Here is a 24,241-nt window from a genome sequence, read left to right on the forward strand (position 1 = left end):
GCTCTGTAACTCTTGAACTGCTTGAAGGATTTCAAAGAAACTTGACACAAATGTTCAACACACTGAGTCGACGTGCAGAGCGCGCGTTCCGGATGCCTTGCTTCAAGGTCAAGGTCACACTTAGGGGTCAAGGATCATATATGACTTTGTTTTGTGTTTATTGTCCGCATTGCAGTGCTTTTTGTTATTTGGTAGATCCCTCTTTTGTTCACTTACAATATTTTTTTTGAATTACTTCCCTTTTATATTATTATAAATAGCTTATTTTGAAACTTTTTGTCATTGGCCGTAGAGAAAAAACGGTACAACATGGATGGTATATCCAATTTTTAGGTGTATTTTGACATACATTTACCTTGTAAGGATTTTTTTTTGTGGACTTAGATTTTTTTTTTTAATTTCTTCCCTTTGTCCTTTGGGCTTCACACTCCAGCTTCTTTAAATTTTTCTCCTATCCTCTGATGTAACCCTTCCGGCGTATATTGCCCCGCTTGGCGGAGCTCTTGTTTTATCATTTCCAACAAGCCATTGACGACTATAACGAGGTACTGGCAAAACCAATAATAAAGATTCAAAACTTGAATATTTCAAAATATACCACCGGGCAACTCTCAAGTTGTGATATTTTGAAGTATCATATCTGTTAAATAAAAAAGGTCGCCGCTTGAGACAAAGTTAACAATATTTTTATATGACAGTAGAACGAACGGTTTCTACCTAATAGCTTTATTGTTTTCGGGGTCATTCTATCAAAGGGCAAGGTCACAACATGGGCCTGAACATGTCATGCAAAACTGTTGCCGATCAATAATGTTTAAACCACTTGACCCAGAATGTTGAAACTTCATAGGATGATTTGACACGTAGAGTAAATGACCCTATTAATTTGGGGTCACTCTGTCAAAAGTTAAGGTCACAGGAATCAGAACATGGAAAATTGTTTCTGATCCATAACTTGACCCAGAACGTTAAGAAATGTTAAGGGATGATTGGTCATGCCTATTAGATACCCCTTATTGCTCATTAGGTCATTCTTTCGGAGGTCAATGTCAAATAGGCCGGAACATGAGAAGCCGTTTCAATGAATATCTTTAGAACCACTTTACCCAGAACGCTGAAAGATCATGGGATGACTGGATATGCATAGCATATGATCCCTTTTCCATTTCAGTCACTGAGACAACCATTAGTGTGGCTTTGACTATCGCTCCTGTCGCTTATTGACTTTTTGCCTATCACTACACTAACTATGCTTTGGGGGAAATGTACTTTACTACAACGGCATTTCCTAGTTTTATCAATTACTGCTATTAACAGGAACTCCTACCTAACCATCGAAGTCACACGCGAATAGACATATTCTATATACTTGACATCGACATTTACCTTTTCTTCTCTATAGAACTGAAACACTTTCTGATGTCTCAATAAGATAAAAATATTTGTCTGAAATTCACTGACAAGACCAAGAGTGAAATATGACAACTGAGTATTATAATTATTTAGATACAGGTCTTGAAAAGCACAACTAACATCGCCTTATATGGACTTTGCCTCCATTGCATTCGAGTGTAGGGATTTAACATTATTCATCTCAAATAACAAGTATCACATGAAATTATTCCTAAAAGAATGAAGGTAATTCTAACTATAACATCTTTTTTATAATTTGCTGGTACAGAGATAAACATCTCATACCGTTATGTTGCTTATTTTGTCGGAATGTTTTATCCCGCATACACTACGTAAGGTCAAAAGGCAACGTTCAAGCCATCTCTGGTGGAGGAACACCCAAAATGCCACTCCGGTGATTTTGTCAGGCACGGATAGGCGACTGCGTAGAGCTCCCCATCCCCCCACCCCCCGCCCCTTGTTAGCCGGTTCGATGGCTTGTTTTTCACACATAAAAGCAATCAACTACCACGTGTCTACGACGTGATATTCCAGTAAGGCTGTATTATAACTTTGGGTATTGTGTTCACACCATGTGTTTTATGACTAAATATTTGTTAAAAAAGAAAGCTTTCCGTATTGCAAATTCGTTATAAATATTTCAAAGAAAAAAAACACATGTCCTTTAAAGACTACGACCAATACATTATTTCAAAATCCCTAAAGTTTTTCAAAATGCTAATATATTTTATAGCGTAACTTTTTCATCTCTGTAGTAACTGAAAGAAATATGAAATAGAGAAAAGTGGAAACTTCACAGGTCGTTCAACACGACAAAAACGAAAATGTTGCAGGCTCGGTTTGATTGAGCCTGTTCATGGACGGTAGTGGAAATGCATGCTACCGTCCACGCCCTCTAGCCCCGGATTGAGCAGAACTCAACATTTACACATGCTAAAAGTACAAAAAGCAATTTAAAGACATCCGCAGATGTATTCAAACGGCCATGAACATGGAACCTTCAATGATACACGTGTTGAGGCGTGTAATTCCATGAAGAGCAGCGTTTGGTCCCCAGATAAACTAAAGGGTTTGCCCTAAACGAGAAAACAATGGGCAGAACTAAACATACTGGAATTTAGGAAGGGGATCTGAGGTTATGGAGCCTGCGTATCACAGGAACTGTTATATATAAAACTTTGACGAGCGCTTTTAGAAGGTTTTTAAGCTTACACATATAGTAATATGAAATTAGGCGCTGCCTATGTACGGGAAAACCGAAAGTTTAAGTAAATTCTAACAACTTACCAGTAAATTTGTTGTCTCATGATTTCAACATGTAAGAAGAATGTCCTGGTACAGGCAAGTCCCTTTCTGTTCAGGAAGGTATCCTGGGCAAGGCTGTTCAGGAAGGTATCCTGGGCAAGGCTGCTGAACTGGAAAAAATAGTTTAAAATAAATTACTGTTATAACTTCATAGGAGTTTAAAACGATAAATGTTGTACAACTTACAGAGAAAATAACTTTCGTATGAATTTATGTAAAGGAAATATAATGTTAATTCAAAAAAAAGTCTATACCAATATGATTGGGTAATAGACCATAGCCCGCTAGTGCAATTCATGGATCAACAAAGCATCTGTCACTCATTTCTGCATAAGCACTAAAAAAATGAATTCATTTCAATTTTAGTGAACAAACAAATAAATTAGAACACATGTTTACCTGTCAAATGATGGTTATATATCAAGAAGCAGGATGGTGTATTTGGCAAGTGATATCTCCCTTTGTTGCGACATATAATTGGTATTAAAGTGATTGTGAGCAATATTATGCGAATCAAAAACCATTCAGAAAGCAAAAATCTAATTTTGACAGTATCAGTGTATATTAGACTTAATATTAAATTATTCTTAACTTTATAATAAAGTGGCAGAGAATTTGAACGAAATACAAATGTTCGTTAGGTTAGCGACTGACATGTCACTCACCTTTGAACGTAAAGCAGTATTTTCCAAAGAGCAAGAATGAATATGTAATATAATTGAAAATGTGCAAAGACCTAATTTGTCATAGTGTTACAATATAATGAATGTCTGTATGTGGATGTATGCGTCAGTGACAATATAAATGTTCATTAGGTTAGAGACTGACATGTCACCCACCTTTGAACATAATATTTAATCATCTGCATTTGAATACATAACCACCTGGCGCAAAATGAAAAGAGATAAATTTGAATTGTAACATTGCTCGATTTGATTTCCAGTTAAACAAAGAAGGAAATCAAGCTCTGTATAATTTGCGAAAAACAACGGTTGACGTGCAGACCGGTAAGAGAGCATTATGACGTCAAAGTGCCGCATGATGTCCGATAATCATACATTACTCCTCGGGTAAATGAAGTCCAGCATAATATTTATTAAAATATGTCAATGAGCATGTCCGAATGAAAACAATTAATGCCTTTTTGTAATTTATCATCTATTCTAACATGATCCGATTCATTTTCCTATTAAACAAAAAAGGCTGAAAACAGTGGATGATTATACAACAATTCACTGTTCTGACGTCACAATCTTTACGTTATGGCGCCAAACGGCATAGCGGCGCTCGAAAAGAAACCACTTGAAAACGGACAAGTATTTAATGACTGCCGTCAACTGGATGTACTTTAAAGTCGCTGGTAACGAGTTAGAATCGAAATAATATATATCATTTAGTGATTTGCTCTTATTTGAATAAAATCATTGTTTGTCTAGCTTTTAGATGTGTATTATTATCACTCGGCCTGCGCCCTCGTGATATAATTCCTTTGCATCTGAACTCCAAACAATGATTTATTCAGCGCCAAATCACTAAATGAGATATATTATTTCTTAAATTTACCACAGTTCATTGTTCACATGCTTCAGTATTTAACCACTCAGGCTGACGCCCTCGTGGTTCAATCCGTAAGCATCTGAACTCTGAACTGTGGTAACCACTCTAAGGCCATCAAGGCTTCATTATTTGTTCAATATAAATGATTTCAATTTTATATGATTGCGTGACAATCACGACAAAAAATCACTTGAAAGGCTTGATTATTTGTTAAATATAAAATATTTTCGCGAACGAGAAGAAGAAAATAAAATATTCAATATGTCACTAGATATTAATATTTCTTATGTTTGTTCCAGGTTTCATTTTCTGATTCTGATTCAGACTCTGATAGGTTTTCATACTGCAGAGAATGTTGTTTTTGCATGGACGTGAAAAGAAATGAGTACCACTTTTGTTTCAGTTGAAAGTTTGGGTGTACACCATCATACAGATTTTTGTAATTGTAACTTTTCTTTTGTTTGTGCCACGTTTTTTTTGCTTGGAAACAATCAAGTCACGGTCCCACCTTAGTGAAAGTATTTTAAAAGTTTCATTTTTCCTTCATATGATTTGATTGGTTTCTTGTATGTCTTGCTCTAACTTTTTTGCCTTCACAGTTGACAGTATTGAAATTGACATAAAACTGATCAATGTCTGACATAAGATTATTTTTATTTGTTTCTGATGTATATGTTACTTCAGTGCCAAATTCATGTTTGTTTGTTTTTGTTGTTGTTGTTAAACTGCATATTCCAGCAGCCGCAATGATGTCGATATTTGCAAGAGTGTTTGTTGTTCTAGTGATGTGTTCAATTTGTTTATGAATTTCACTTTCCAGTGTTTTGAGTGTAGCTCCAGGTTTAATAATAGTATGGATTTCTTGGTTTGTATATTTCAAATGTTGATGTCTTTCAATATATTGATGCAATCCTGCTCCACGAGAGTCTGTGGCAATAATCATATGGTACATCCTGCAATAAAAATATTACAAAATTTAAGTGAAATTGTGTGTATGTATATTAAACAGTTAAGTGTACAGTATATACACAGACAGCTAAAATACTGACTTGTGTTGAAAATTAAATTATAATTATTATATTGTCTTATCAAAGACACAAGGGGCATTACTTTTCCCAAAAATTGGAAAATTGTTTATTAAAACAGGAAAAGTTTTTTATTTTCGTGATTTTTTAAAGTTTTATTTATTATATATTTCTTTTTGTTTTTGGAGTAAAATCAGTGATCTCCCTCTACATACAGAAAAGAAGCACAACTTCTGATCAATTAATGTTTTAGTAATAACAGTGATAGCATTTTCATAAAGTATGCAGGTGTTCACTTATGACTTACATACAATTGAAAATATTATTGGGTGAGGCATGTAGGGCATTTATTAGGGGCGTGGGGAGAGGGGTGGGGGGCGCATTAATCAGAGAATATATGTTATAAGTTTGCACTTAAAACCACTGAATGATTTTTAATATACAAGTATAAAAATGTAACAGATGTATCTTTAAGTGATTTTTTTCTTTATGAAAAATAATTGTTTGTTAGTAGCTGACATGCCACACAACAAGAACAACTTATTCTTCTACAGCAGATGATTCTTTAAAAATGGTGTTGATAATGTCTTCAAAAATGGCAGATGGATAGAGGTGACTGAATGTCTGTTCTGTTTTGCTGGCAAGGTAATGAAGCCTTTTAATTTCTTCGTTTCTTGCTCTTGTGGAAGGTGTATTAACTTTTAAGCATAATATATCCTCATTCACTAGAATGTCTTGGTTCCAGGCAAAGTCTGGAAGTTCTTTTTCTCTTCCTGCTGTTTTTGCTCTAGACAAGGCAACAAACAGGGCTCCAGGATTCTGACTTTCAAATCTGTTTGATCCAGGATGTATGACTATGTATCTATTAAGATGTCCCTTTCCTATGGTCATCCTTTGACAACGATGAATAGTTGTGCCCCATCCTAACCTTAGAGGGACTTGCTTTCGCTTACATGAAAAGCAGAAACAGTCTATTTTCCTTTCAGTTGGTACTACTGGAACAATAGTTGGTTGATCAGGTAAAAATGGTGGCCCATTGTATTTTGAGAATGAAACCATTATAACATCAGGCAAGGAGTTTTGGGGACATCGGCCATCTAGATAAATGATGTCTTGGACAACACCCATGGATCCATTGTAAAGGCCATATGGAACACATATGTTGCTTTTTAAAATGGCTTTGCATGAGAACCTGTATTGATGGCACAGACTTTGGCAACAGGTGCATGTTCATTGGCTTTTAACAGTTGTTTCAAATTATGTGTCATTTCAAGGGTATGGGTAGAAAAAACAAAAAGGCCATTTTCTGCCATTTCTTTAATGAAATTTTCTCCAAACTTTAACCTAATATTATCCCACTGAAATCGTTGAAGCCAAATAGCATCATCGGGTTGAAGTTGATACTGACGAAGTGACATTAAAACATGTTTAAGTCTTTCTTGGTCCTTGTTTTGGCGTTCAATTGTTACTAGTTCAACAACATTATTGAATTCCTTCCACACAAGAGCACCATGTATACCAGCTGGACTGCTAGATTTTGGTAGATAAACAAGTGAATCGCAAACAGGTTGTAGCTGAACATCATCCCCAAGAAATATAACAACAGGGAGGCCACCCCAAACTTTATCAAGAGATTTCATGCCTACTTTTGTATGAAATTCCATCCAACCCAAGGTTTTACATCCAACAAGTGACCTTTCATCTATAATAAGTGCTTTGAGTTCACAGCAGTTTTCCTGAAGGGTTTGTGCAATTGTTCCATCTGGGACAACCATTTCCTTTTATCGATTTGCGACCAGTTGGAAGTTTCAAAAAATCATGGATGGTTCTTCCTTGGATAAGATTAGCACTGTTGCCAGTTGGACCAAGGACTTGAGCAACATTTGTGTTGTTGTAAAATTTTCTAATGGCAAACACAAGGTACTTTATTAGGAAAGACTTTCCAGAACCTGCAGTACCTTATATAACCAAGCGTAGTGGTTCCATTGAAGAGGGGTCTTGTTGATGTTTTATTAATTTTGATAAAACAAGATTAAAAGCAAATCTTTGTTGAGCATTTAAACTTTTCAAGGTATGAACCTCAACCTGAGAAACATCACTGATTATTTCCTTGTGTTCAGATAGTGATTCCAACCATTTAAGACCATACCCTATAGGATACTCTTTGTTGGCCACACTCCAGACATGGTGAGAACCACCATCATCAAATTGTGGTTCATCAGTATCATCTTTAGAATTTAGACGAGGTTGTATTAGTTCCATCCATTCAGGCTGATCATCAGAGTTTTCGTCGGAATCATCTGATTCCTCCCCATTGTTTATTTCAGGATTGATGTTTCTTTTGGCACGTTCAACGTCTGCTTTAACAAAGGTTGGGCACATTTCAGAAGTAACAAATTGCTGAAAAGTTTCATTACCTTTGATGTCTGTAAGACATCTCCAATTAGGCCAGTGTAGTAGTAACATGGACCTACAATATTCTTCATTTAATGGCCAGGTTGCCCTTACACAAGCACCACTGACAACTGGAACTTTGTTTTGATTGCAGATATACTGGTACTATGAGCAAACCTGGTCTTTTGGTCTTGAAATATATTTGTCCAAAGGAGTACTCTTGGTAAGTGTGTGACCTTTTATCTCTAAAACTCTGGAGTCAGAGAAACTGACATTTCATGGCTACATCTGTAAAGTGGCAAAGACAGCAGTTCATAGGCTGCTTCCATACTCGACACATCACGTTTGACAGTGTCCATAAGAAGTTTAGTGCACACCTTCTTCGTTGATGTGCCGGTAGTGTTGTCAGCAGTATTTATAATATCTTGAAACAAGTCGACCACAGCGCCTGTTTGTTCATTACCCTTGGCACGCCAATCCTTGTGTGTGGAATCTTAAATGTTGGACTAACATTGGATGATCTCGTTCCATTTCAAGTCTTAATGATTGTTTTTTGTCATGAACAACTGCAGGTGAATCTCTGATTAATTTTCCAGGGTTTGCTTCAGATCCAAATTCCATGCGGCAGGTTTTTTCCCCCTTATTTTGTCTCAAACAGTATGCAGAGCAGCGATGTATATTGATTCTATTTGTAAGGAGGATGTGATCTCTTGGTCTCTTGGTGTCACTTACATCCATAAGGAGCTTCAGTAAAGGGTTCTTTTCCTCTGGAGGTGCTTCAGCTGTTACCTCTGGTGGCGGCCACATATGTGTTTGTGGCTTGTTGTTTGCATCTTTCCCAGCGGGATGTGAGGCAGTCATTCCGAATTGTGTTTTTGCCTAGTCAGAAAGTAGTGATGCACACTGGTCTTCACTAAGTCCGCGCTGTAAAGCTTCATACATCATATTGTGAGTTTCACGGTCATCCTTCCAACACAGGCCATGCCAATGAACCATTCCCCTGGATTTTGCAAACTCTTATCTACACCAGTATGTATCAACATCAAATAAATTCTTCATTACTGTTTTTAAATATGATTGCATTCGGAGATCAAAATATGACGAAACTATGTGTGTATTCTTTTGCAATGTTAAGAACATGTTGTTTCTGTTGTCCAAATCAATTTGTTGTCCTGTTGTTTGTGTACAATATTCACCCAAAAGCCTTCTTAAAGGTTTAAAGTGATATTCAGCACAACTTTCTGTTGTAAAGAAAGACGGAAGGCCACGTCCTTTATTTAGTTTGAATTGTACAAGTGATCTAAGTTCTCTATGTCGTTGAGCCCAGTACTGTGTTGTTCCTCTTAAGCAAGCCCCAAAATACATGACTTTTTGTGCAACTGTATTGTCTCCTCTTTGAAGCATATCTTTAAGTTCTTCTAAAGTGATTGGTTCTTCACCTAAGTGTTGTTTCACAACATAGGAACTTTGTTCTAGTGTTCGTTTGCGCATAATAATGTTATGGACAATGAATTTAAAATATGGGTGTTGCGCAAATCGACCATCACCGTTCCGCATTAAATGTTCTGCCCACTCTGTCATAGATGTTATTGTGCGAGGACGATTTATGTGAAAGTCACCTTTACTATATGGAAAAAGGCATGGAAATGCCATAGAGAAAAAGTATCTTGTTGTAAATTCAGATAGAGGTGTATCAGTTTGAGTTGGCCATGGAATACATACATATTTCCGTCCAATTGTTACTTTACCATGTTCAGGTCCAACAACTTCTTTCACAACCTGTTCAACTTGATGTTTGATGTCAACATTCAGATCAGGTAGGCCAACACAGGAGTTAGTTTCTCTTTGCACCTCACCTGGATCATTTTGGTCTTTAGCTGGACCTTTATCTGAATTTTTAATGTCATGTGTGGTCTCTGTAGTGTCTATTTGAATAGGTCCATTTTGTGGGAGTTTTGTAAGTCTGTCTTGACTGATTGTTATGTCTGAAAATGCAGGGTTGTTAGACTTAAGCCAATGTAATGCGTTTTCAATTTGAGCTCTCCTCACATTATATTCCTTAAAAGAGTCGTGTGACCCACATTTACGAACACGAATAATTTTGATTTACTCAGGTAGAAGTGGTAAAATTTGCGCAGGTTCATTAATACATTGGGGAAAAGTAACGCAGTGTGCATTTGCTGCAATTCCGCCATGCTTAAGTAAATGGACATTGATAACTGGTGATATTCGTGATATTAACTGTTGTTTAATCAATGTGAGATTGCGCAACTCTTCAGGTACTTCTAAAGGGTCCATAAAATTTTTGTTTGAAAACATTTTTACTGTGCCTTTGTCATTATGACAACGTAGACACTCATTTTCTAATGACATTTTCATTTCAATGCGGCGTTCATTGCATGTAAGACAATGACGGAAACTGTATGACATTTGCTCCAGTTCAAACGACCGAATACAATCCATAGCGGCATTGAAGCGTATGTCATTAGAAAGTGGAGGTGCAGGAGGAACAAGATTCACATCAACTCCATATTTCCTTTTAGCCGCCTTAATTCTGTTTGAGTTTAATTTTTGACGAGCATTTTTATGTTGTACAGATTCACCTTTTTGTGGTAAAAGAAAAGGAATGACCATTTTTCTACATTTTTGATATGTATCAGCTTCCTGAGGTATTAATTCAGATTTTTGTTTATAACTGATCATGTACAAGTGTTTGTAAATAATCTTTTCTTTAGGTTTTGTTTGAGAATTATTCTCATTTTCAGGTTTAGTGGTATGGGGCTTTTCTTTCTTTTTTCTTTTTGTTTGGACTGTTCTGGAGTCACTTTGTTTCTTCCGCTTTAATTGGTTTTGACCTGTTATTTCTTGTTGTGTACCTTGGTCAGTTAAAGTGATTTTTTCGTTTAAACAGTATTGACTGGTAATTGTTTCATTATGTTGTATGTCCTTTGAAAGAACAGTGAAATGAGAATCTGATAACAGCAGGTCAATTGTTTTGATAGCATTTTGGTCACTGTATGTTTGCAATGTATCGTGATCTTGAAATGTACGAGTACTTTTAATAAATTGTATGCCGGATGGACGGATAGCTCAGTGGTTTGCACACTGGCCTTCCAATCCTGAGGTCTGGGGTTCGATCCCCGGCAGCTACTCGGGAATTTTCAGAAACGCTTTTCAGTGTTTCCCACCCAACTAGAGGTGTACTGGTCAGGAACCCAGGCAATCCTTGCGTGTATCAGTGCTATACACTGGGCACGTTAAAGAACCAGGCTGTCTATTCGAAACGAGCTAGGCTAAGTTAGCCGGACAAGCCTGTATCTGATTTCTGATCTCTCTGTCGTGGGGGCTTTGTCTCACTCTGTCCCTCTGGTCAGATCGCTCTGTGTCTGTACTAGTAGAGGATGAATTATGCGCCCTGTGTGGCTGCATTTGAACTATGTAAAGCGCCTTTGAACGTGAAATTGATCATGAAAAGGGCGCTATATAAATCTGGTATAATAATAATAATATAATAATAATAATATGCCACGTAGGCAAACGGATATGTTTATTTGTAAAAGGATACATCTAACTTGTATTTCTGTAGCGGTTGCATAACCGTTATTTTTCATCATGTGAGTGGTATAAGCTGCCCGTGAATTAATACCTACTTCATGGGTTAGTGAAACTGCATCAGCCCATAATTCCCAATTTTTTAAGATATAGCCGCAAATTTCTTTCCTGTATTGCGGTCCCTTAGAAAAATCACCACTTAAAGAGAATTCCTATAGTTTTTTTCCTTTCATAGAAATTTTTTAAATTTACATATATGATAGGAAAATTTGTGCTGAAAACAATGAACAAATAAAAACAATAGGTCACCAGGCTTGTTTTTGTGAAAAATTGTTTTGAACACACCCACTGTTGCTGAAACTGCTAGCGATTTTTCAACATTTTCATAATTTTCTGCTTTTTTATAAATACCAACCAAAATATACATCAAGACATTATATACTTATTTGATATCATAGTCATATTTGTAATACTCTGTCCTTACAATAATGGGTACAAATGAAAAAAAATACTGTTTCATATTTACTTTTGTGAACTTTTTTCAGTGAAAAATACCCATAGTGAAGAATATTTTTTTAAATTTTGAAAAAAACACTTTCATAGAATTTTTTCCTGTTTTTCTTGTGTATAGATATTTGTATTGTGAGCATAAAAATGGCTAAAAATGTATGGGTCACCAGGCTAATTTTTATGTTAAGACCGCTAGAATACAACACCTGTTCGGACGGAAAATGGCGCGAACCTGGCCAAATTGATTACATGTATGTCTGCTAGAAGTTAAAAAAAGTTTTAAAAATTCTTAATTCTTTCTATAATTGAATACTAAATAATCTGAAAGGTGATATTGTCTTATCAGTACTAAGTCAAATATCTTACATTATATGAAGAACACTGTCTTTGTACTAAAATGCGATGTGAAAACACAACCACAAAAATTGCTAGATACCTGTCAGGCATGATACTTGTCAATACAATATTAACCAGTATCAACATTTGATTACTGATAAAACTTATCAAAAATGTTATTTCATTCAAGATTCCTCATATTTAAGACTGTCTGTAACATGTTTCAACAAATGTTGACTTCAGTTTAGTTATCCATAGAAAGTGTCTGCTGCGCAGAAAGATGCACATAAAAAAACTATCGGAATTCCCTTTAATGATAAACTGAGAGAGTGAAAAAAAAACAATTTTCATCTCCGGGAACAAAGAATGACTTTTTATGTTCACCGTTAACATTTACCAGTGTATATGGGCCAACATATGCTTCTGTGTCAAAAAGTGAATTCCCTGATAAAACCTCATTATTTGTTTTATAAGATTTGTCATGAGAATGTTCATTTGTTACCGGCTGTTCACTTACTAATGGTTCTGAGATTGAATTTGTACTTTGACAAGAATGTTTGCTTTCAGAAGATTTTTTACAGCATTCTTCATTGAGTCGGCTAAAGGCTGAAAGCCTTTTGACGAGTCCTTGCTGTTCAGCGATTCTCTAAATGGACCGAATAACACGTGAAGGGATGTAGTTCCATTAGATTTCTCAAACTTCAAACAGTTCACTGCATGAATGAAGTTAAGTTGTGTCAATTCCCTTTGCTATGACCAATATACGATGTAATCTGTCATATTTATGACTTGTAATTGTGCAATACTCGAATGTAACTCATTAAGCATAAATGTGCATTTTAAGAATTGCGCAGGCTTACAAAGCTTGGGTAACATCCAGCGAAAGACAAAAAATAGTTCCACAGGGCTCCAGATAAGATGCGTATTAGCGTAAATTACGTATAGAAATAATGCAAATACGCATGTCTAATAATTTCTAAGCGTATAAAAACGTATATAAAATTACAGAAACGCACACAATGCTTTTTTAAAAACAAAATCTGAATCGTCTGGATGCGTTAGGTAACATAGCCGATCAGCCTTAATTCTCCCACATTGAACGTAAACACGCATCGTATGATTTCTATAGACTTTGCGTGGGTTGAATTTTGCAGTCAGTAAACGGATAAATTATCGGAAAAAGAAGCTCTTACTGGTTTGTTTAGTTACTACTGATATTAAAAATGATTTTATTTCTTATTTTTCGAGAAATAAACAAATCGGCGAAACATTAAATTGTATTTTCTTGTAGTTTTTGAAATCGAAAGTAGATCGTCTATGTTTGGCTGCTTTCACGAAACGAAACAACTTTTTTATGAAAAGATTTAAATAAGAGGTAATTTAACCGTAAACTTCAATGTCAGATACTGCCAATTGCTGCTAAATGTCTTCGTATCATCACAATTTGTAAAATATATTGTTGAAACTGGAGAAAAGTGTAATCGTATCCGGATATAATATTTTGGGTAAATATCGAGCTGTGTTATGAAATTTTAAGAAAAAAACTAAAAACAAACTGAAACTGGTAGACTATACTGTCAGTACATCAATCATTAGCCGACTCAGGCCCTTCAGGCCTTTGATTTAATTTGTTTTTGTCTTTGTTTTCTGTCTGACACTGACAAGATTTTTTTGGTTGCGTAAGATTTGTGATGACTTTTTATATCTGATGTTGGATGTTGACCGAACACTATATGAGTGTTCACTTAATAATGCATGTGCGATTTGAATTTGTATTTTTGGTTTCATAAGATGTGTGGTGATATTTTTCATCAGATTTTTGCCGGATACTATACGAGTGTTCGCATAATAATGCATCTGTGGTTGAATTTTTGTGTCCATGAATTTCATTCTTGTCATAAAAATGGTCTCTTTGAATTAAATTTGATTTAGGCCAAATGCAATAAGAATGTTCACTAAGAATAGTGCCTGGCATTTTTTTGTCAGTGTTACTAATCTTAGTTTATCAGAGCCAGTATAGAACTACAGCTATATTTAGAATCTGGTGTTTTTACAAACCAACCAATAGCTCACTTTAGTAGCAAGGGAGATAATCTTTGAGAATTCTTTCTTTTTTTACAATCTGTCTGTTTACAAACAATTGTGACCTTCAATCGTGCAGGCGAACGGACGTGATCATTTTACTGGAGAGTATCGTTACCCTTTTTTCGGAAAGGTGCGTTGAAGTTAAGTCATTGTAACAAAACCCCATTTCTTTATGTGTTTCAATCAGCCGTTGTTTTGTAATGATTAAATTATCAAGATAGTTTGTCTATTTAAATCAAAAATGGATTTATTTTTGTCGTTTGTGAACGTGAATTAAAAACCATTTCGGTTCTTTCCGCGTATGATTCTTTTCGGTTTTTTTTTTCAGTAAGCGTGACGTCATTTGCCCTAAATTCTAATCTGACCTCGTATCGACAAATTGAGAAAGAAAGCGAACAAAGTGTCTCGTTTTTCACTTTATTTAGTATTGTAATTATTTTTCAATGGGAAACCAGTGTTGCAATTTTACTCAGTAGAATGCCGTCAGGTACTTCATCGCGACGCAGCAGTTCCGGGAATTATGGGATAGACTGGACAACCGGTGAAGGTATAGAACATATTCCCAAGTTGAACGGTATATAGGTTTACTTTGACATATATACACGTACACATTAACTATAGACGGAAAAACCTTTGGTTTTCCCGTATTAAACAATCAGTTCCGTGCCGATTATCATTATACAACAATGTACATTGTTAAATAACAAAATAAATTGTTGCATATTATTATGCCTAAATTATTTATTTATTTGCTGAATTTCAAATAGAATTCATTTAAGGGATAGATTCATTCATTAATCTAGCTGTTATCAACAGTTTATTTGACACAAAACTAATTCCTATCGGCACAGAACAGTGTATTCATTTGGAGTTCCTCGGTTATTTAGGTTTTGAAAGAGAAGGTAAATAGTCGGATGAACGCTGGTATCTGTAAACCAATTAGATCCAAGTTTTAAGTGAAGACTGGTTAAGACTTAGTTGTTATTTCATTTTCAACAAAATTTAAGATATAAATAACCCTAAATCTCTAGAAAAAGGAGGTCCGTACCCCTAGAAAACCCCTAACAGGCTTGTCTAGAGGTACGGATCCGTACCCCTAGACACTTCCTTTAAAATTACATATTAATCCTGTGTAATGTCACACAGCGCATTTAGATTATGTGGGTGCAACATCAAGTGAGACGTGACAGTATTTATACTTAATAGCAAACTTTGAAAAATTCTTTTAAAACTTATCTTTGTAAAGAGAAAATGGACATCACAATTAATAAAAAACCAGTGTGAATTTAGTTGCTATCTAAAAGGCAGAGTTTTGATAAACCAACAGTGCCCCATAGAAATAAAAGAAGTTGTGTTAACATTAATGGCAATACCTGGTATTACAGATTCTTTGTATGAAGTGGTATGTTCTATTAAGCTATTAACTCATTGCCAATTGTTTGCATTAATGATAATCCATAATTCCTGAATGTAACATCAGTTTATTATGATTCTTAGACTACAATAAAGTTAAAGCTCAATTTGGCATTTTTTTAATTCTATTAAAGAATATAAGATTCTTTTACTGGTTGTAGTGCAGATAGGAATATCTGGCCTCAAGGGAAACTGTCTAGTTCCAGTTTTGTTTTATCAGTTGCAGCGTAATGTTACGATTTTTTGATAAAATAACGTTTTTTGAATCAAGAAATATACTATCAGGAACAAAGAGGAACTGTCAAGGTATTGGATTTTTATTCCGTATTATGAAATAAAATATAAATTATTACATAAATCTTCTACAAAAATGTAGTTCGTTTTACGTCATTTACAACACGAGTCATCTTACACCCCGGTGTAAGGTGGAATTTTCCAGCACTGATAAAAATACCGGAAATCCCCGTCTGGTAGGCAAGAAAAAGAAATACGTCTTCTACAGCACAAGATGAGGAGAATTAATTATATAACTAAAATATTTCTGTTATACGGTTAATCCAGGAAGGTCTAATACTACGTATCAGTTGTTCCAGGGTTAATCATGTTATTTATAATCATAGAAACCAGTTATGAAATAGAAATTTGTCTCTTTTCGACTGGATATTAGAAAATAGTGATATAACTTTTTAATGTAGATATCTAATGTTCTTCCAACAAATAAACTTTTGAACTTATATAAACCTGTTATCCTAACCACAGACTATTGCGATTCTTTTAAATGTCATTTATATTGTCAAATGACATCTTTTAGGACAAATTTCGTCCCACTAATTAGCTATGGTAAACCTCTTGTATGGGAGAATGACAAACAACCACTGACATGATAAATTCTTATTTCAAATTCATTCTAAGAAGTTCTTGACCAGAATTTTATCAACTTTCGAGAACACAAACTCTGTTGGTCAAAACCCAATTTAATTTACCAAACTCATAAAAGTCTAGGGTTTTGAAAGGGAGATAAGCAACACATGCTCTTCCCTGTCTTTGAATTTGAATCTCGAGTTTTGTTCAAAATTTACATTGGTAAACAATACACATTAATGATTTCTGCTCCAAAATTTGTGACAAATATACTGGGCTTATAGCAAAAAAAAAAAAAAAAAAAAAAATGGCATATGTGGGGATTCGAACTCCGGACCTCTCGCATGCATGCTTTGCGTGCTAACCACTGGACCACGACTTTTAACGTCATAAAATTATGTATATAAATAAATTTTGTTACGCTAGTGTGTCTGGATTTGTTTTACATTGGCATTGTTTTGTAATTACTTGCTTTTCTACATTAAAAATTAAACTGGCGATGATTTTGTTCTTCAAACACTACTATAATGCACATTTTATTCAATATTGGAAACTATTATAAGCGGGACGCTTGAATCATCAAAAAAACGTCATACAAAGAGACCCGAATAAGACCAATTTCATCTAACACCGCGGATTTTCAACTCGTTAAAATACGACAGAATAAGAATCATTTGTCTGCTGATGATTGTTCGGAAAAAAACTTTATTTTGTCGAATGTCAGCAGCAGTTCCGGGAATTATGGGATAGACAGGACAACCGGTGAAGGTATAGAACATATTCCCAAGTTGAACGGTATATAGGTTTACTTTGACATATATAAACGTACACATTATCTATAGACGGAAAAACCTCCGGTTTTCCCGTATAATGTTAAGGTCAGGTTTACTTTGCTTATTTGGGACATCTAGCACTAATTTTTTGTGTTTTCCTTATATCTTATTGAAGGAAGATTTGACAAACAAAAGCCCTGCGCATATGATGTGGCGCATGTGGTATTTTAGAAATCGCAATTTAACCTGTTAATTCTGTATTCATATTTAAGATAATATGACGATATATTTTAAGATCAATTCGGAATAATGATAATTACAATATATTAGGTTTTGTCTTAGTTTAAGCCTGGTACTTGAAAAGCTTTAATTGATTTCACTTTACTATGATATGGTTGTGGCTACACTATTCTAATCCTTAAAAACGTTACTTGTTTTGATATAAATAAAAATAAGAAATTGCTCAATGAGTTTTAACATAAGATATAATTGTAGCAAGTGCAACGATAAAAATATCCGCACTGTTATTTATTGATACATGAAGCTTCAATATTTTATACGTGCATGTCATAGATATTTGATTTCCCGGTTCGTGCTTCGTCAAACTTTGTACAACTAGTATAATTAGTATAGTAATTTAACATTTTTTTATTTCCGAAATAATTATCTGAAATACTATGTTTTCTTCAGCAAAGATATTGAATATTTTTTCTCACCTGTGTGTATACAAGTATTTTATGTAAGAAAGTATGAAATATCTAGCTTACGTTAAAATAAAAGAACACTTTTTACACAATGTTTGTTCCTGTAAAATTTCATAGAAAGAAATAATGCAGCCCTCAGTTATTTTGCATTCGCTTTATTCATTAATAAAAATATCTAAAGCTTTAATCCTTTTCAATTCTTCTTAATGACAAATTGGATAAAGAATGTAGGGAAACTCCACTTACATTATTTCTTAAATTTTGGACAGATGATGGGAATATCGATGAGTGCCTAACGAACATTGATGGAGGATATATACATGCTGTATGGACCCAGGAATTTGACACAGGAAAACGCGAAGGTAAACTCGAAAATTCCAATATGGACAGCCCACTTGAAACAGCGGCTGCAAATTTCAAAGGGGCAATGGTGTAAACGACTCCCAAAGGGTTAGGCCCGGAACAAGGTCATACTTGATTTGTTTGTTTGTTTTGGGTTTAACCACGTTTTCAACAGTATTTCAGTCAAGTAACGGCGGGCAGTTAACCTAACCAGTGTTCCTGGATTCAGTACAAATCTGTTCTTCGCAAGTAACTGCCAATTCCCCACATGAATCGGAGGTGGAGGACGAATGATTTCAGACATAATGTCTTCTATCAAATTGCCAAGGAGAACATACGCACCGCCCGAGGATCGAACTCACGACCCCGCGATCCGTAAACCGACGCTCCCCCTATTGAGCTAAGCGGGTCAGGTTATACTTGAAGACAAAATAAAAAAAATATCAGAAATTTTAGTAATATAGTTCCAAGGCCTGAATGTTTTGTTCTTCAGGATATCCGTATTAATTGCAAAAAATAGGGATAGAACCTAACATTTTCATGATGGAAAGACATTAAACAAAGTATAGAAATTGATTTCTAGGTCACTGAAATCACCAAAAATGCTTTCAAAAATGTCTATGTTTATATCAATAACTGAAGTATTAGTATTTAGTTTAATGCCGTGACCACAAAGAATGACAACTCTTGCCTTAGGCAAGTACTTACGAGCAGGGATATCTATTCGTTTACTTCTCTAGCAGCTGCACAATTTAGCGTTTTAGACACAATATCATTGTTTGTTTTACATCAAATGCAATTAGGATATACCCTTAAAGATCTGATTTTTTTTCAGCTTATATATGATGAAACAATCTACTTTTAACAAACCGAAATAATGAAATTTCACGTACTATTTTGCAGTGAAGGTTATACAGTTTTCGCTTGTATCAAAATGAGATATCACTTACTATTTTACGGTGGTGATGATAAGTTTTGCTTCTTTCAGTATGTCGCATTTATGAACAGGTGTTGTAATACCTGACATATGGGATAAGTAAAAGTGCAATGAAATTGATCTATTAATTTTTTTAGACTTTCAAACCTGCCATTGACGACTGTAACGAGGTACTGGTAAAACCAATAACAAAAATTCCAAACTTGAATATTTCAATATATACCATCGGGCAACTCTCAAGTTGTGATATTTTGAAGTATCATATCAACTAAAAACAAAGGCCGCCACGTGAGACAATATTTTTGTTTGACGGTAGAACGAATGGTTTCTGCCTAATAACTTTATTGTTTTACGATCATTCTATCAAAGGGCAAGGTCACCACAGGGGCCTGAACATGTCATGCAAAACTGAAACTGAAAACCAAGAATGTTGAAACTTCATTGAATGGTTGGTCATGTAGAGTAAATGACTCGTTTGATTTTGGTGTCACTCGATCAAAAGACAAGGTCACAGGGCCAGAACATGGAAAATTGTTTCTGATCCATAACTTTACTCAAAACGTCAACAGTTCAAGGGATGATTGGTCATGCCTATTAGATACCCCTTGTTGGTCATTAGGACATTCTTTCGGAGGTCAATGTCAAAAGGGCCGGAACATGAAAAGCCGTTTCCAATGAATATCTTTAGAACCACTTTACCCAGAACGCTGAAAGATCATTGGATAACTGGACATGCATAGCAGATGATCCCTATTCCATTTCAGTCACTTAGACAACCATTAGTGTGTCTTTGACTTTCGCTCCTGTCGCCTATTGACTTTTTGCCTATTACTACAGTAATTTTCATTAAGCAAAATTTGATTTTTTCACACTGGCTGTATAAAGTATTTCTTAGAGGCAATAGTGATTATCCGATATGTATTTGATAATGTTTCTACTTGTTAACCTTTAAGATTATTCATATCTGAAACTGAATTTAAAACATAAAAATAATACATAAATTGAGACCATTATACCATTATTTTCAGTGTGTGTACGAAGACATACATTTATCTAAAATGAGTCACCTGTTGTCTGCTTCTAGTTTCCTTTTTGGCAAACGGTATAAATAATAGAGGGAAAACTCTTAAACTGTATTGTTAACTTCGAACATAATATTATGATGGAAATCTTGCAGACATGTTTATTGAACAAAAGGATCTAGTAGAGAACGAAGAATTTGCACAGGGGACATGTCAGGAGAACATTATTACAACATGCGGACAGGATATTGAGACAGAGGAACACGGAGGAAAATTGGAGGAAAAGACAGCCGAAGAGATCATTCCAACAAGGTATTACATAACAACAGATATGGCACTATTTCAACAAGATTCACTCTCTTGAAGATTTTTTTTACATTTTCTAATCAGTAAGTTAAAACTAGATACTGGTATTGATTTAAACAATACTGGTTGTCTAAGAAGAAAAACGGACTTATGATGCCGCGTGCGTCGGTCCTTTCTGTCTGTCCGTCCGTCATAATTCGTGTCATCATCATGACGGGTGCTGCACATTTCATAAAGTCTCATGGACAGACTCCATGTTACCAAAATATGTTATTAATTTGTTTTGTTGCGTTCTATTTCTTACAGATTGCATTAAATATCAAACAGAAGTCTTTAAGTGCCATATGGCGGCTTTAAAATGTCTCTTCTTAGTTGAACTTACTCTGTTGTATTTTCTGGTTCTTTATAATCACAGAGTACATGCAGTTTTACTGTAATAGAGTTCTGCTTAAGCCCGTTTTAGGGTCGTGAGGGTTTTTGCACATTTTATTATCTGTCATTTATAAACTCCATCAAACCGAGACAGCTTAAGGCTTACTTTGTTATGTTTTATGCTTCCAAAGGATCTTCGTACAGATTTTATAAATATTCCGTCATGTGCAACAATCCACATTACACACACACATCAACCTTTCTGCCTCCCATTCCCAACCTCCAAAAAAAATCACCTAGTTTCTTGAGCGTTAAAGTTCTGTCACAGCCGCCGCACAAAACAACCTAGCCATCACCAACAGTCGCATTACACCCCTCCGAAACACACACCCGAAAATTTTACTTCCTCCTCCTCCTCCTCCGTAGGAAGTATATTGCCCTGCTTTGCGGAGCTCTTGATTATCCGTATCTTAAAACATTTAACTTTGTTTATTTTAGTGAAAATTATATCTATCTTGAATACTTGTTTTTCAAATTATTACAAAAGTAAAAGTTAATATTATACAGCATTAGTTCACGAAAAAGACCACGATATGGGTGGAAATATTTAAAAAAAGGATTTTAAGGAAATAGCCAAATCCTTTTGAGCTTGTATATTTAATTTATTCCTCAACCGTCAATTCCGATATCGGTGTCTCTATTTATTGATGTCTGTGTGTTGATGTTTTCTAAAGCAGTTTGTACTGATGTTAACACTGCCGTTATGTTGTCACTGTTTTCAATTCTTTGCAGATTTGTTTGTTGCCTATTCTCTGATCTCAAATGAGACGATATGTCCTTAAGAACGTTGGTTATTTAATCCAATTTGGTGAAAAGACGATAAACATGGATAATCTTTTCTTATGAGGTGGGCCGGTGGTCTAGTGGTAACACGCTTGACTGTCAATCCAGAGGTCCGGGGTTCGAATCCCGGTCCAGGCACTGGAAATTTCTGAGATGCTCTTGAGTGTCTCCCACCTAACTAGAGGCCTGTACTGGTTCTTCCCAGGAAAGACGGCTTCGCGTGTATTCGGTGCTATACACCGGGCACGTTAAAGAACCAGACTGTCTATTCGAAAAGAGCAAGGCTAAGTTAGCCGGACTCGTCTGTATCTGAAAAGTTCTCTCTGTCTGTTCTGGGGGCTTTATCTTAGAGGATGATTTCGCGCCCTCTGTGGCTGCAGTTGCTGTAAAGCGCCTTTGAACGTATTTATCATGAAAAGGGCGCTATATAAATCTGGTATAATAATAATTATGATCGCTGTTCTTCTGTTGGTAGGCAGACACAGACATCAATAAATAGAGACACCAATATCGGAATTGACGGTTGAGGAATAAATCAAATATACAAGCTCAAAAGGATTTGACTATTTCCTTAAAACCCTTTATATATATATATATATATATATTAAGAGAGAATTTATACGAACTAAATCACCACCACAATATACCAGACCAATTACGGCAAAGCGCCTAGCAGTACAAACGAACACGATCATATCACAGCAAGTCCACTAACCCAGTAAGATTAGTTTCGGCGCTGCTTTATATATGAGCCCGAATTATACTACACATTCGTACTGGTTCAACATTTGCATATATATACTCAAATCTCTGTTTTCATGTCTCATAAATCAGCAGTGACATTTTAGTCTTTTTAACTGAATGGGACCAGAGAAGCTATATTTTCTCTCTGAAAGTTAACTGGATCTCAAGGATACATTGAATATATATATAGATAATTTGCATTAAGGGATATAATTATATTCAGAACAGTTGACTTTCCCATACGTGAGATCCGCTAGGATACAAGTTCGCATTATAAATTTTTATATAGTAGAGAGAATTTATACGAACTAAATCACCACCACAATATACCAGACCAATTACGGCAAAGCGCCTAGCAGTACAAACGAACACGCACATGCCACAGCAAGTTCACTAACCCAATAAGATTAGTTTCGGCGCTGCTTTATATATGAGCCCGAATTGTACTACACATTCGTACTGGTTCAACATATATATATGCCTGAAATATATGACCTTGTGTTGTATGCCTGAAATATATGACTTTGTGTTGTACATTTGTAGTAAAAGTTAAAAGCATAAATCATGGACAGTCGACATTATTATATACGGGACAGATTAAAGTACATTTCATCTTGGACTGAATTTGTGTATTGAAAATAAAAAACAATTATCCTTTCAAAATTTCAATATAAATATAAAAACATCCAATGTCTTAACTTTGCACCACTTTATACATGTTTTACAAATTAACCGATTGGAATAGTCCACGTTGTCAGGTTAATCAGGTGGTCAGTATCACATGTATATGGAATTCCGTACATTTAAAGTGAAGATAACTTAAATGTGCTTAGATATGATTACATTAAATTGTCATTACAAAACTGTTGAATTTAAAGCTGAAATATACGACTTGTAGTAAAAGGTAGGTACTGCTTGTAATAACTATTATATTTGCAGCACAATGAAGTACTTCATCTCAGTATGGATAATGTGCTATTAATGTATTAGTGTAGGTATTTCAAACTAGAGACATTTGTAGTGTGGTGATAGTGACACTAAGTCTCTGTTATTTTGTAGTTATCTTTAAAAAGTCTATTGTGCAATATACGGTAGTGATAAGCCTCTTTTAATTTGTAGTTTGAATTAACGTCATTCACTTTGCAGTATGTTGTAACGGTGAGTCTCCATTAATTTGTTTTCATTGGCATATATAGCCTGACGATGAGGTTCGGTTATTCTTAACATCCTTTATTATGCAGTATGTCATGACGATGAGCCTCACTTATTCCTTAGAAAATGTTTTAATTAGCATGCTTTATTGTGCAATATGTCGTAACGATGAGCTTCAGTTATTCCGCGGAAACTGTTTCAACTATCATGCTTACTTGTGCAGTATGTCGTAACGATGAGTTTCAGTTATTCCATAGAAACTGTTTTAATTAACTTGCCTTATTGTGCAATATGTCGTAACGATGAGCTTCAGTTATTCCGTAGGAACTGTTTTAATTAACATGCTTTATTGTGCAGTATGTCGTGACGATGAGCCTCAGTTATTCCGCAGTTACAGTTGTTCTGTAGTTTTAAATAACATCTTCTTTTGTGCAATATTTCAGACTGCTTTGACGATGAATAGAAAACAATCAGTGAAAACATTTCAAAGCATATAAAAGAAATTCGAAATAAAATATTTACCTTTTAAAAAATATAACGTGTCAATTAGAGAAAATGTTTACTGATATCAAACATTTTTGATATCACACCTACA

At 35.1% G+C, this 24,241-nt stretch overlaps 1 protein-coding gene across 1 annotated transcript in view; it reads left to right on the forward strand.

The window, feature by feature from the left end:
• Positions 1-24,241, forward strand: part of LOC123545601 (plexin A3-like) — a 264,006-nt gene that overhangs the window by 220,201 nt on the left and 19,564 nt on the right. Inside the window, exons 27-28 of the mRNA XM_053543563.1 lie at positions 18,198-18,290; positions 20,385-20,541. Coding sequence (XP_053399538.1) covers positions 18,198-18,290; positions 20,385-20,541 — 250 coding nt within the window. The remainder of the gene's footprint in view (positions 1-18,197; positions 18,291-20,384; positions 20,542-24,241) is intronic.

The sequence above is a fragment of the Mercenaria mercenaria genome, chromosome 5 (assembly GCF_021730395.1).
Source record: "Mercenaria mercenaria strain notata chromosome 5, MADL_Memer_1, whole genome shotgun sequence".
NCBI classification, from domain to species: Eukaryota; Metazoa; Mollusca; class Bivalvia; order Venerida; family Veneridae; genus Mercenaria; species Mercenaria mercenaria.